The sequence below is a fragment of the Gigantopelta aegis genome, chromosome 10 (assembly GCF_016097555.1).
Source record: "Gigantopelta aegis isolate Gae_Host chromosome 10, Gae_host_genome, whole genome shotgun sequence".
NCBI lineage: Eukaryota > Metazoa > Mollusca > Gastropoda > Neomphalida > Peltospiridae > Gigantopelta > Gigantopelta aegis.
Genome location: NC_054708.1, coordinates 49,855,473 through 49,869,655, shown reverse-complemented (window position 1 = coordinate 49,869,655; position 14,183 = coordinate 49,855,473). Strand labels below are relative to the sequence as shown.

The following is a 14,183-nucleotide window of genomic DNA, read 5'->3' as shown; positions in this document are numbered from 1 at the left end:
TTAGGTTATTTTCTTCCTTAAAGGGACACTCCTGAGTTTGCTGCAATTTTAAAGATGTTATCGACTAACACAGACTTTTTAATGATTTGCATAAAATATTAGTGGCTGTATATTAAACGTGTTTTTGATCGTTCTAACATTTGTACTAGGTTAAATTTCATTTTATTTCCTAAAAAAGATTTGTTCGTAAGTACAAAATTATTTGAAGACAAAATCCAGTTTGGGCTTCTTTCAAATATTAAGACTACCAGAAACACATTGAATATACAGACACTGATATTCTAAACAAGAAAACATATTTAATATGCAAGTTTAATCGTAGAAATATTCTATTAGTCGGAAACATCTTACAATGCAGCAAACTCGGGAATGTCCCTTTAATTTCGATCACTCGCAATTTGAGCTATGCACTCCTAGTGTATTGTTTTATGCAAATATGAGGGTGCTTGTATAACAAGTTCATCACCCCGTCATTTAAAGTGGATTTCCATTTTGGCCCGCATGATGGTTTAATTATGAAACAGTATAAATGGCTGCTGATTAGAAAGATTGGGGTATTGGAAGATTATCTTGGCCTGTCTGCAAGTAAGCAAAGCTAATAACGTGGCTTGACCTTCACTGAGAATCAATTGATTTGTGAACGACTCTTTTGACGCAATATGGTCTAAAGAGCTAATCCTTTCTGAAAAGAAGACACACTGTAATCTGCACATTTCCTGCGCACTTCCCAAATATGATCTACTTCCGCCTCATATGCCAATTCTCATCCCTTTATTTTCTTCCACAATGGCTATTCACGGGAGAGCAATATTAAACAAAGAGTGTTAATGTGGTCATATTTTCAATATTGACGCGTGGGTTTATGTTCAGGTTGGCTTCATATAAAAAGCCCTATTTGACGTTTTATCCTGCCAGGTGCTGCAAGAATTCAACGCTACAGGTACGTGTTTTGACGCTTTACTCAATTCCTTAAGAGCTGGCATTGAACAAACAAAATACACAAAAAGGTTTTTGTATAGACATTTCGAACAAAAATTAATCTAGATATATGTAATACAATATATGATATTAAAACGTTTGGAACTTTGACTTTGGATTTTCGTCGTTAAATCAAAGAAGCCAAACAAGATCTTAGTTGTTTTTTTCATAGATATTAAAATATTAATTCATTATAGACATTCAGCTAGGAAATTAACTTATTTACGTAACATTCTATATTAAATTCCTTTTCTAAACATCACTATTTTACATATTTTAATTCAAGATTTGACACGAGTTTTAATCTCGAAATTCGTTTTGAGTGTGGACTAGTATTGTTTAAAATAGTAATAATATAAATAAACTTTTCATAGGCTAACGGGCTCACTTTTTTTTTTCTCTCTCTCTCTTTTTTTTTTTGGGGGGGGGGGGGAGTGGGAGGAAACAGCCAAATTGTTTTCCGATTTAAACAAAAGACTGGATTACAACGTTTATTTATATTAGCATGACTGCCAAACAGCTATATAGGGTTGCGTAGCGATTCCTTTGCATACATAGTGAAAAATGTTCAGGCCAGCTCATTTAACCCGCATTTCTCTGTTGTTTTTGCCCGAATTTGAGGATTTTCTCTAGGACTGGGGGGGTGGGGGGGGGGGGGGGGGGCACCGACCACCACCACCACCCTCACTCTCGATGCTGAAGGGACCGAAAGAAATCGTTCGAGATACGGAGGATGGATATACGTAGGCCTAGTAGTGGGTAAAAATTATGCCATAGAATACTTTACAACCGTAACATATTCTGGGCTCACGATATAGAAATGTCGAGATAACGATACTTGACTCTATTTTATGCAATCTATGATATGAGACGAAGCTGTCGATATGCTGTTCAATTACTAAATATTTTTTTAATTAAAAAAAAAAATTACTGTTTTATTAAAATTGAGATACTATGATTCTTAAGAAACTAAGTTATTTTTAATGAAATATTGAAAACTTACCTTAATTTAGCTTAAAATTTCAGTTGAGAATGTTGGATAACTTAGGCGGATTCCCGCCAAAATTATTTATTTACGTTTACTTTGAAATATAGACATCATGGTCAGAATTTACGAAGCTTGTTTTTCTTAAACGCAGGTGTTTAAGCATTGGAAATATATGTAGTTACATGTGTGTAAGTCTAAACCAGGCTTTGTGAATTCGGCCTTATACCTTTAACTACATTCCTTTATAATAAAAAAAAATAATTTAAAATTAAAAAAATTACAACCAAATGCTTTAATTTACAAGTAGAATTCGTTTGATGGGAAAATGTTTTGAAGAACGAATCGATGGAATTAGACGTGTTCAGCTGAGGGGAAACGCACACTCCATAGCATTATGTCAGGAGGATGTCACTGACAAGTTTGCTGTCTTTGTTCACCTCGTCAGTCTCTGATGACCCTACCTAGCTGCCGACAGTAAGCTTTCCAGATGTCAATTCCCTAATTTTATAAGATTTGTTACGACGTGATAAGACAAGGATGTGAGACCAACTTCACAAAAACATCGCAAACCTAGTTTTACAAATAAACGTATATCTACGACTAAATCATAGTTTGTATAAGGACAAACAGTACAACTAATATATACTCTTAAAAAAAAGTAGGGGAACCTGAAATATTAAAACATACGTTTCGACCACGGACATCCTAGTAAAGAACGTACAGGTCTGTTTATCAACACACCGAAACACATTCCATAGTTTGCACATGCATCACGCAGTTTCCCCGTACACGTGCGTGGGGTATCATTCTCCATTTTGACAATTTCCAGGAAGGTCCATTAATCACTGTGGAACATTACTTCTGTCAATCTTTTTCATTCTGTTGATCATACAGTTGTTATTGTTATGTTTTTAGTAATTTTTATTGTTTGAATTTGCGATTTACTGATAAAACGTCAACTTTCAAATTTCACTTCTGACCCCAATCGTCCTTCGAGATCTTTGGTGGTCATAAATCCTACTGTAATACTGAATTACCGGTTGTAATGTTTGCCCAATTAATTCACTATTATCATATAACCATTCCCCACAGCTAATATACCTTACAATTTTGGCAATTGTAAATTCTTATTAGAGTTCTCCTACTTTTTTTTAACAGTATAGTTTGAAAGATACATATTTTATTTTCAGTGGTCTCTAAATTAATGTATCTTCCTTAATCATCTAATTTTCTGCGTGAAATAGATACCAAACACGTGTAGACATACGACAGGCCTAACGACTAGTCGCAAAGGTAAACTTAAGAGGCCGAGTTTACGAAGCCTGTTTTTCTTAGACGCATGTATTTAAGCATTGTAAATGTATGTAGTTACACGCATGTAAGACATAAACTGGTTTTATAAATTCGGCCTGTAATGTTTTGTGAAACTGGCTACTGAACGCGAGTTTGTTTACACTGAACGCGAATTAGTTATGTAAAGATCATGTGTGTGTGATCGGTTAATGTGGGGCAGGACGTAGCCCAGTGGTAAAACGTTCGTATGATGCGCAGTCGGTCTGGGATCGATCCCCGTCGGTGGGCCTATTTGGGCTATTTCTCGCTCCAGCCAGTGCACCACGACTGGTATATCAAAGGCCGTGGTATATGTTATTCTGTCTGTGGGATGGTACATATAAAAAGATCCCTTGCTGCTAATCAGAAAGAGTAGCACAGGAAGTGGCGATAGCGGATTTCCTCTCTCAATATCTGTGTGGTCCTTAACCATATATCTGACGCCATATAAATGCAAATAAAATGTGTTGAGTGCGTCGTTAAATAAAACATTTCCTTTCTTACTTCTTCGGTTAGTGTGTAGTTATTTATCACAAATAAAGGTGAACACAGCGAAATACGACACCTGAACGATGGTATTGCAAATTAAAGGAACTGTCCTGAGTTCATATCTTATCTTATAATGGCTGCATACCTAGGACGACCCCTTTAACGTCAGTAAAATATTAAAGAAAGCAGAACTTAGCTCGTACCGACAGTGACCCAAACACTTTTTCATCACTTAATAACAGATTAAAAAAAATAAAAAATTAAAAATAAAAAAATAAAATAAAATAAAATAAAATAAAATACCTACCGAAGTGATAACAATTTAAGCAATAGTATTATTATTTCAATCAACAAGACTTTTCACTAAGCATAAGTTCACTGTTTCCCTATTTGGACTTGGACCCATGCTATTAATGCAAATGCGATATTTTGGTATATTACTGAATTAAGACTACGTAGCTATGAAATATTAAAAAAAAAAATCCACTTCACTTTAACGGCATATGGTAGCAAGCATTAACAAAAGAGGAGTGTACAGTTACACATTGTATAATTCAAGTCACTTGCCTGTAATACGTGAAGTAAGAAGCGACCCTGTCTTTAAAAGAGAAAATTAAATGTTTAAGAAAAAAGGACGATGATGATGAAGAATCAGATGATGATGACAACAACCATAACAACATTTCATATACTGATGGGACAAAATAAGGGCCGAGTTCAGCCAGACCGAGCAGAAAAACGTCCGCTGGACTGGTTGAAGAGCTTCGCGGTAAACCAAATGGTTACGTCGGAAATCAGTCAAATAGTTCGCGAACGTTAGCGAAACGTTTGCTGGCTGAACTTGGGGTTGGTTTATGCGCTTCACTGTAAACCAAATGGAAACGTCGGGAATCAATCAAATAGAACGTTAGCAAAACATTCGCTGGATGAAATTCGGGAAGTGCTCACACCAACACCCACTGGACAGAGTGACTGCAGCCAAAATCCTCATCCATAGTGTCAGGAACTTAACCGTCTTACTGACATCCAATCTTACATTACTGACATCCAATATCACATTACTGACATTCAATCTCACATTACTGACATCCAATCTCACATTACTGACATTCAATCCTACATTACAGCGTGCTTGAATCTTAATTGGATACTGTAAAACCTCTCAAGACCGGACTCTCTGTAAACCGGAATTCCCTCAATACCGGACGTTTTACAGAGTCCCTTTTTAAAGAAACAGTAGAGCACTTAACCTCTCTAAACTGGATCCCTTTTAAAACCGGACTTTTGTCTTGGTTCCAATGGTGTCCAGTTTACAGAGGTTTCACTGTATTAGCACGAAAATAAGTTGAAATGAATGAACGAATGACATAAACAAACGAGGAACAGGTGAGTGTGACGATGTAGTACATTTTTTTTTCTTTTCTTTTTTTAAATATATAATTGAAAATGTATTTAGTAGTGTGCAAATGCTCTGTTCTATTTGTTTCAGGACTAAAGATGCAGCAGACACGATTGCGTTATCTCTTGTTCGTCATCACACTGGTGATCTCTTTGTGCCTTGTTACATCTGACAACTTTATACAACCAGAAGAGGAACACTATCTAACAAAGGAACTACGTGACTGTAAGGGACCCCGTTTTTAAAATACATTGTTTACAATCTTTATATCATACATGTATATAGATAGTACATGTACCACAGCAAACATTCGTCTGTCTGTCCGTCCGTCCGTCCGTCTGTCTGTCTGTCTGTCCGTCCGTCTGTCTGTCTGTCTAATCGTATATATATATGGGTCAGATTCATGAAGTGCGCGCTATGACTTCTTGAAGCCTCATATATTTGGAATTTATTTGTTAAAATGTTGCTTTAAGACCATGTACTTTTTGTGTATCCCGTTTATGTTATCAAATATAGATAAAAAGTTAAAGTTTGTTTTCTTTAACGACACCACTAGAGCAAACTGATTTATTAATCATCGGCTATTGTATGTCAAATATTTGGTAATTTTGACATATAGTCTTAGAGAGGAAACCCGCAACATTTTTTTCCATTAGTAGCAAGGGGTCTTTTATATGCACCATCCCATAGACAGGATAGCACATACCACGATCTTTGGTATACCAGTCGTGGTGCACCGGCTGGAACGAGAAATAGCATAATGGGCCCACCGACGAGGAACGATCCTAGACCAACCGCGCATCAAATATAGAAGCCATCAATTAAACAATACGAGGTTTACAGACAATATTAATTACAGCTTATAACCAAGGTTTACAAAACACCAAACTCAACCAACCAACTAACAAACAAAAACAACCCTACTGTGTAAACAGAATGGTGTGTGTGACCAAGAAACAAGTGGAAATGTGATTTTATATTTATAGGAATTTTAAGCAAACATGGACGAAAACGTAAACCGAAATTTAACCAGCTACATGTATTGCCATTTTGTTGATTCACATTATGACTTAAATTCTAAGCAAAATAGTGTGTTGCAGTACCCGACCAAAACATCTTTGTTTCATTTGACGACACATTTGGTAATTTTGACGTATAGTCCTAGAGAGGAAACCCGTTACTTTTTTTTTTTAGCAACAAAGGATCTTTTATATGCACCATCCCACAGACAGAATAGCACATACCACGGCCTTTGATACACCAGTCGTGGTGCACTGGCTGGAATGAGAAATAGTCCAATGGGCCCACCGACGGGAATCGATCCTAGACCGACCGCGGATCAAGCGAGTGCTTTACCATTGGGTTACGTTCCGCCCCTCAGTATCCGACCATCCCTAAAGTGTATCACTATATTCGAACAGTTTGCAAGTAAAATAGCATTTTCTGACAAAACCATTTGTCTTACAATATATATGCCTAGTATTTAAAATAGAAAAGTATAACCATTCAAAAGGAAATCATCTTATCGGAAAGAAAACACTTGTTCAGACCTAACAAACACGCACTCGCCAAGCCGATGATGACAAAAAAAAAAAAATCCCACTGATCATGTCTTTTGACAGCTGCTTACATACACTCTCATTATATTACAAGTATCCTTACATAGTAATAAGCATATAATGCTAATTATGTGTTGTTGGTGCAAACTCTCTAAGCAAATGTGGTTGGACTCGTGTAAAAAGGCACACGCAATGGAAGCAGATTAATAAAAAGATTTTTAAACTAGAATGATAGCACCATGGTGACACGTATGTTACGAACTGGATAGTAATATGAAAACCACTCTTGAAAGTTGCAGTATCATAATTACAAATGCCTTGCTTTTCCACATTTATTTGTGGGCGATTTCTGTCTTATCATATTGTAACAAATCTTATGAAATCGATAAAATCTGGCAAGATGACTGTCGACAGCTAAATACGGCAGTCAGAGTCAAATAAGTTGCAGAAAGGTAGCAAACTTATCGGCAACATCCACCAGGCGTAACATTACGAAATGTTCGCCTCAACTGAACCCTTTCCATTCAGTAGGTCGTGCTTTTAAGATTCTCTAAAGACTAATTATACTAGTGAATTATATTATTTGTAATTTTCCATGAGCATACACTATAGTTGAATGTATAATGATTACATTTCGAAACAAGTTTTAATACAGAATTTTGTCGGAAAGCCGCCATTATGCATGCTTGACATTGCAATTTGTATGGCGTTGTCATGACATTAGTGTTTCAGACTCTATTAGAGTTTTGAGTCTAGACTCTAAACGTGTTGTAAGCACCAGGCCTGAACGGCCACAAATGCTCCAGATTTGCTAAAATTGATAAAACAAGAAAGAAGTTGTAAGTAATGTGTAATTTAACTGTAAAATGTTTTACAACTGGACTCAGTGCCTTTAAGAGCAATTAGATTACCGTGAACTGAATTTTAACCTGATTCTAAATGTCTTTGATATTGCGACGGGGTTACATCTACTTGGCACCTCGGTGGATCCATTCAACTGATTGGACTTTTTCACCACAACTGGTCAAAGGCCGGGGTATGTGTTTTTCTGTCTGTGGGAAAGTGCATATCCCTTTCTGCATTAGCAAAAAATGTTGCGGGTTTCCTCTGATGACTACGTGTCAGAATGACCAAATGTTTGACATCCAATAGCCGATGATTAATTAATCAATGTGCACTAATGGTGTCGTTAAACAAAACAAACTAACTTTAACATCCACTTTGAGCAACATCGATACTAAATATGAAATCCATTCATTACAGCATTCGGTTAAGGACTACACAGATATTGAAGGAGGAAACCCGCTATCGCCACTTCATGGGCTACTCTTTTCGATTAGCAGCAAGGGATTTTTTATATGCACTATCCCACAGACAGGATAACACATACCACGGCCTTTAATATACCAGTCGTGGTGCACTGGCTGGAGCGACAAATAGCCCAATTGGCCCACCGACGGGGATCGACCCCAGACCGACCGCGCATCAAGCGAACTCTTTACCACTGGGTTACGTCCCGCCCCTCAAGAGTGTCAAAATCAATTATAGGAACTTGAACCTAACCAAAGTACACCGTAAAATACAGTTTAAATACATAGATTGGCGTCATGCGAAAAACACCAACTAACCTTTAATTACCGTAGAAACAAAATCTCATAAAAGGTTATTGCCAAAGAGTAATGCCAAACCGTTAATGACATTGTCAATGTGAAAAACTTGTAAATCATGTATTTATTATCGATCAAATTAGTGACTGGAAACAAATTATCTTCGCATGGTTTAGACTATTTTTAATAACTAATATGGATTGGCAGACGTGTATTATTTAGAGAATAACTAACGAGCTACGAGGAATTATGAATTATCTGTCCCGAGTGAATGGATGTTGTAATGAATGAATGAATGAGTAAATGAATAAATGAATGTTTAACGACACCCCAGCACGAAAAATACATCGGCTATTGGGTGTCAAACTATTAATGCAAATAAATAAAGTGATGATTAACATCAATATAAACAAGAACAGTGTAAAGAACTGTGCAAAAACACAAATATCACAGATAGATACTGAATTTTACTAAAAACTTCAATTTTGTGCTGTATTGGCCATTCTCAAAAAAAAAAGTTACACCCCTGCACCACGGTGAGGTTACAGCACGCGCAGGGGGGATGTTATAAACCCGAGCCTTTGGCGAGGGTTTTACAACATTCATTCACGAGGGACAGATGATTCGTAACTCCTCGTAGCGATTTGGTTATTCCCTTTATTACTCAATAACTCTGACCATTATATACAATTTTTGGATTATTTATTGCCTATACCTGAATATATCAAGTTATACGATATCAATTAAATGTATATATATTTTCTCATATCCCTTTTCACAACTACAAATCTAGCTGGTTGCTTTTTCGATGGAATTCAATATAATTTCACAAACAACTGATTAACAAGATTCTGAAGTTATGTGTACAACCTCTTAATACTTGTCAAGAACCCTTATCCGTGTACTCAGTTTTTTTGTTTGTTTGTTGTTGTTGTTTTTTGGCGCGGCGCGGGTGCGGTGCGGGCGCAGAGCGGACACGGAACGCTAAAAAAAAATTAAAATTGAAAAAGAAAACAATCTTTCTTCAGTTATCAATAGTTGTGTTTCCATACGCGTTTTGGGGGAACCTCACCTGCACCGCGCATGCGCTGCGTTAAATTCTGCTAATGAAATCCACACCAGTGCGACAACGATAAACCGGTATCATAGGCGTACGGGATTCCATTTTTGTAGGAGGGAAGGCTGGTTTTTATCCGAATTGAAAGAAAATGCCCGAATCTGGATAATAAATTTATTCATATTAACATTACTGCCAAACAGCTATATCGGGTTGCAAATGAATCACTGCACATTTTTACATTGATTACAACGAATTTTGTGGGTAAAATGATGGAAATATATGGTAAAAAGGTATCAAATTAGCACATTTTGCCCGAATATGTCTATCATTTTTGTACGAAATTTTAAATTAGAACCCCCCCCCCCCCCCTCCCGCCAAAAAACCCTTTGAATGTGACCTAGTTTGCAGACAAATATCTCCATGAAAGATACCAAAATTTGTTGACCTATTCTGCTGAAACATCATTAATTATAGTTACAGTTGTTTTCAACAAATAACTAAAAATTAATCGACTGCACACAACCTCTGCTTACTTTGTAACTCATTTTTATTTTATCCATTTATTTTAACTTAGTTTGCGTGCTTTTATCCTATTCATGTTCAAGCACACTGTTATGGGCGCACAAAAGCTAGCTGTCCAAGACATTGGGTTATACTGTTAGTGGTTCGTGACAGAAAGGCTCGTGTACACTGGTTTTACTTCTCCCCACTGAACTCTTAAACTCACAATGGGTGGGAGCAGGTACCGTGGTGCGAACCCAGTACCCATCAGCATTAGGTTCGATGATCAAATAACTGCACCACGGAGGCTATGTAAGTCTGTGGTATTTAAATATGTATCCGCATGTAAAATGTAGGGAGAGGTCTTAAAGGGGCAGACCCTAGTTCAGCCCATGAAAATGCACACTAAGTTTAGGTAATCTACAAACCTGTAACACATTTGGATAAATTTGTGACTTTGAAATGGTGATATACCCCCTAAAAAGTAGACTAAAACTCAACTCCATAACTGTTACTTCTCAGACGCACGTGCGTTTTTAAAAATATGAAAAACACCAAACACACTTCGAATGGACGGAAAAGGATACTATTTACAATAAAATGTAAGTAAAGTATGATTTCAGTTATCAAAAACGGCTCTAATAGTAAACAATATGCCTTAGTGTTTAAAAACTAGGGTATGTCCCTTTAATATAGGCTAAGCCTGATGACCAATCCCAATATGTTTTTGTAAAATAAATATTGTTTAAACCAATCTAGGTGGGAGCCGGTACCGGGATGCGAACCCGTACCCACCAGCATTAGGTTCGATGATCAAATAACTGCACCACGGAGGCTATTATAATTAACTCGAAGATATCAAAATTATAATAGGCTGCCAATAAGAGTAAATAGTGGTTTTCCCCAACAAATATTGACTAAAAATAGAAAATACAAATTCATTTATGTATTTATGTCACGTTTTCTGTCTAATTCGGTAGCGGCTTTCAACCACCCCATCCTAGGTAAATTGGCCTGCATTTTACTGTATTTTTCAATTGACCGCAAAACATGTATGCGTAAAACTGTGACGTCAAGTGGTTATCCTATGTAGATTGTCTAATACAAATAGTTGCTGCTGGTGTATGAATTATTTGGTTGTAATGTTTCATGAGCACCTAAAATCATTAAATAGCTAAATATATTTGTTGTTAAGTCGGAGCTTTCCAGAGTTTAATTGACGCAGTGAAGCCCACATTGTTCTAAATGTGCACGGGTTAGTACTAATGGAAATTAAACTTTTATTGTCACAGTTTCATTTGTTCCCACAATGACGTCTATTTTCGCGTCTTGTTTCAGTCGTGCAAGGTAATGATTTACGATAATTATCAGCCGTCCTTTAATAAACATTAATTTTTGTTGTTAATGGGTTGATATCCTTGTGGATTAATGCCAAAGATAACGTATAATTGTGCTCGATTTACCGTCGCTTCTACTGTGTGTCCGAACTCGTATTCAATTAAGGTTTAATTTGGAGTAATTGTGCTATTTTGATCATGTGGTGAATGAAATGAAAGTACGTGCAGTCAAATCCTGTACCTCTGAGCTATAATACAGACACACTTACTCAAAATGATGATGATACTGCGGCTTCACCATTCACCTCATCATCACCCACGTTTGTAATGTCCAACAAACTAAAAAAATGTCTTTGTCTCTCTGTTAAATGTTTGTGGCGTTTAAAAAAAAAAAAAAAAAAAAAAAAAGATGATGATGATGATGCTGATGATAATGATGTTGATGATGATTGTGATGGTGATGATAATGTGATGATGATGATGATGATTGTGATGATGGTGATGATAATGTCCCTGATAAGACACATCAAATGATTACACTGATATTTATATTCATGTGACAACTTAGCTATACATACATGTATAACACTGCGGCTTCGGTGGCGTCGTGGTAGGCCATCGGTCTACAGGCTGGTAGGTATTGGGTTCGGATCCCAGTCGAGGCATGGGATTTTTAATCCAGATACAGACTCCAAACCCTGAGTGAGTGCTCCGCAAGGCTCAATGGGTAGTGTAAACCACTTGCACCGACCAGTGATCCATAACTGGTTCAACAAAGGCCATGGTTTGTGCTATCCTGCCTGTGGGAAGCGCAAATAAAAGATCCCTTGCTGCTAATCGGAAAGAGTAGCCCATGTAGTGGCGACAGCGGGTTTCCTCTCAAAATCTGTGTGGTCCTTAACCATATGTCTGACGCCATATAACCGTAAATAAAATGTGTTGAGTGCGTCGTTAAATAAAACATTTCTTCTTTAAAGTATAACACTGCTGTTGTCTGTACTAGGATTTGACTTGTCGGTAAAGACCCCCAACAATCATTCGTTATTAAATATTCACATAATTTTGTTCTCTATATATATTTTTTGTTTGTTTGCAGACGCCTCAGATCTTATTTTGAAGAAGATGCGCTTCAGAGATGTGGATGGTGCAAACGAGTATAAAATAAGTGAGTAGACTTGCGTGGACTAGTCAATTAATATAGTTTAATAGTCCAGTAAGCAAGCTTTAAAAGCAATGGGATTTCGGACCGTCAAACTACCCCGAAGGGTACTTTAATAAAAAATAAATTAAGATATGCAGCAAAAATTGATGCCAAAACCAGGGGCCTAATTCATTAAACTCTCGCAACTTTGCGATTTCGCAGTGCAATTCTAAACTACTTACAATGAGGATGATTTGTTGTTTAACAGAGCCTAAAAGACCTTTGTGAATTAGGCCTAGATGTGGTAGACGAGAGATGGGCCACAATAGGTTTCCGGCACCAGCTAGGGGGGCTAAACTTCATACTGTTTTTCATAAAGGTGACCATCCAGTAATACAGTTGAAGTTAAAGTTGGTTTTGTTTAACGACACTACTATGGCACATTAATTTATTAATAATCTGTTATTGGATGTCAAACGACCTTTGATATACTAGTCGTGGTGCACTGATTGGAACGAGAAACAGCCCAGTGGGCACACTGACGGGGATCGATCCCATACCGATCGCACATCAGACGAGCGCTTTACCACTGGGCTACGTCCCACCCCTTCCAGTGATACATTCCAATATGATGAACATCTCAAAAAGGAACATTTTGACCCAATTTTTCAATGTCAAATAAAGGTCACCATTCGTGAATACATTTAATATAAATGATATTTAGCGAAACATATGAAGTACATAAAGAAAATCTTCATCAACTGTCTAGTGTATTTAGCAGCTTTTTTTTCTTCTTCTTTTTTCAATATAGATATCCAATTCAAAATCAGCTTGTGAAGTCACGTGTTAACCTGCCGATCACACTTATTTGATATTGAAATCAAATAAATTTATAAAATAATAGTAATTTTACATTTTACAAGAAAAGTAAATAATATTATTGTTTTGTCTTTATTCAACTTCCCCCTTTAAATATGTTACTGTTATATATTATGAATGATTAATAATTATGCTTCTCATCCCCCTAATTATTAACATGTATTGTGTTGTTTTGATCTAATTTCAGCACGGAAGCGGGCACAGGAAAGACTTGTCACCAATTTAGCGGCTCTTCTATCTCACCTTAGACAACGGCAGGCAGAATCAAATCAAATGCGCATGCCCAGTCTCAGATTTGGCAAATAATCCAATGGCCACACTCGAACATTCAAAACCAGCGTCTTGCGGGTTTTATTTTAGATGTTAGATTGTCATTCTGTTTCACACTGGATTTGCGTGCTCGGTTCGCAGAAGAAAGGGAATTAAAATTATTTTCTGACTTTCTTATGTTTATGATTATTTTGAGAGAAAAAACACAAAGCGCCAAAAGGTCACTCACAAAGTTCTGATAACGAAAATTAAGCTATTTGACCCGTAGGCCTAGCCTATAATGTTTGAATACTGGGATATCCAAAATTTTAATTTGCTTTGTTATTAGAGCAGTCTTCAGCAAAATCTTATCTTTACAAAGAGAAATAATAACTACTACATTATTTTAAAATTATTTTCAATTTTATCTGTTATTAGAGCAGTTTTTAGCAAAATCTTATCTTTACAAATAGAGAATAATACATGAGTGGCCGTTAGATACATTTTAAAACAACTCGTTGTGAGATAAATGGTATCTAACGGACACAAATATATTATTCTATTTCTTACATATCCTCAAAAAACAGGTTTTAAACAAATTTTAACATCTTTTTCGACTAAACGTTATTTACAGCCTTTGCACTTATAGCTAGCTGACTTACGC

General features: G+C 36.5%; 1 protein-coding gene across 1 annotated transcript; it reads left to right on the top strand.

Annotated features, from left to right (window-relative positions):
* Positions 1-802: 802 nt before the first annotated feature.
* Positions 803-13,710, top strand: LOC121382589. The gene is made up of 4 exons (XM_041512099.1): positions 803-940; positions 5,277-5,411; positions 12,347-12,415; positions 13,458-13,710. Exons 2-4 carry the CDS (start codon positions 5,285-5,287, stop codon positions 13,574-13,576), a joined length of 315 nt encoding a protein of 104 aa, XP_041368033.1. The 5' UTR covers positions 803-940; positions 5,277-5,284; the 3' UTR covers positions 13,577-13,710.
* The last annotated feature ends 473 nt before the right edge of the window (positions 13,711-14,183 follow it).

Bases quoted from the DNA above. Each gene is read 5' to 3' on its own strand.
- LOC121382589 (XM_041512099.1), top strand. From the start codon at position 5,285: ATGCAGCAGACACGATTGCGTTATCTCTTGTTCGTCATCACACTGGTG. The intron at 5,412-12,346 runs GTAAGGGACCCC...GTTTGTTTGCAG, and splicing joins AACAAAGGAACTACGTGACT to ACGCCTCAGATCTTATTTTG. The intron at 12,416-13,457 runs GTGAGTAGACTT...ATCTAATTTCAG, and splicing joins TGCAAACGAGTATAAAATAA to CACGGAAGCGGGCACAGGAA.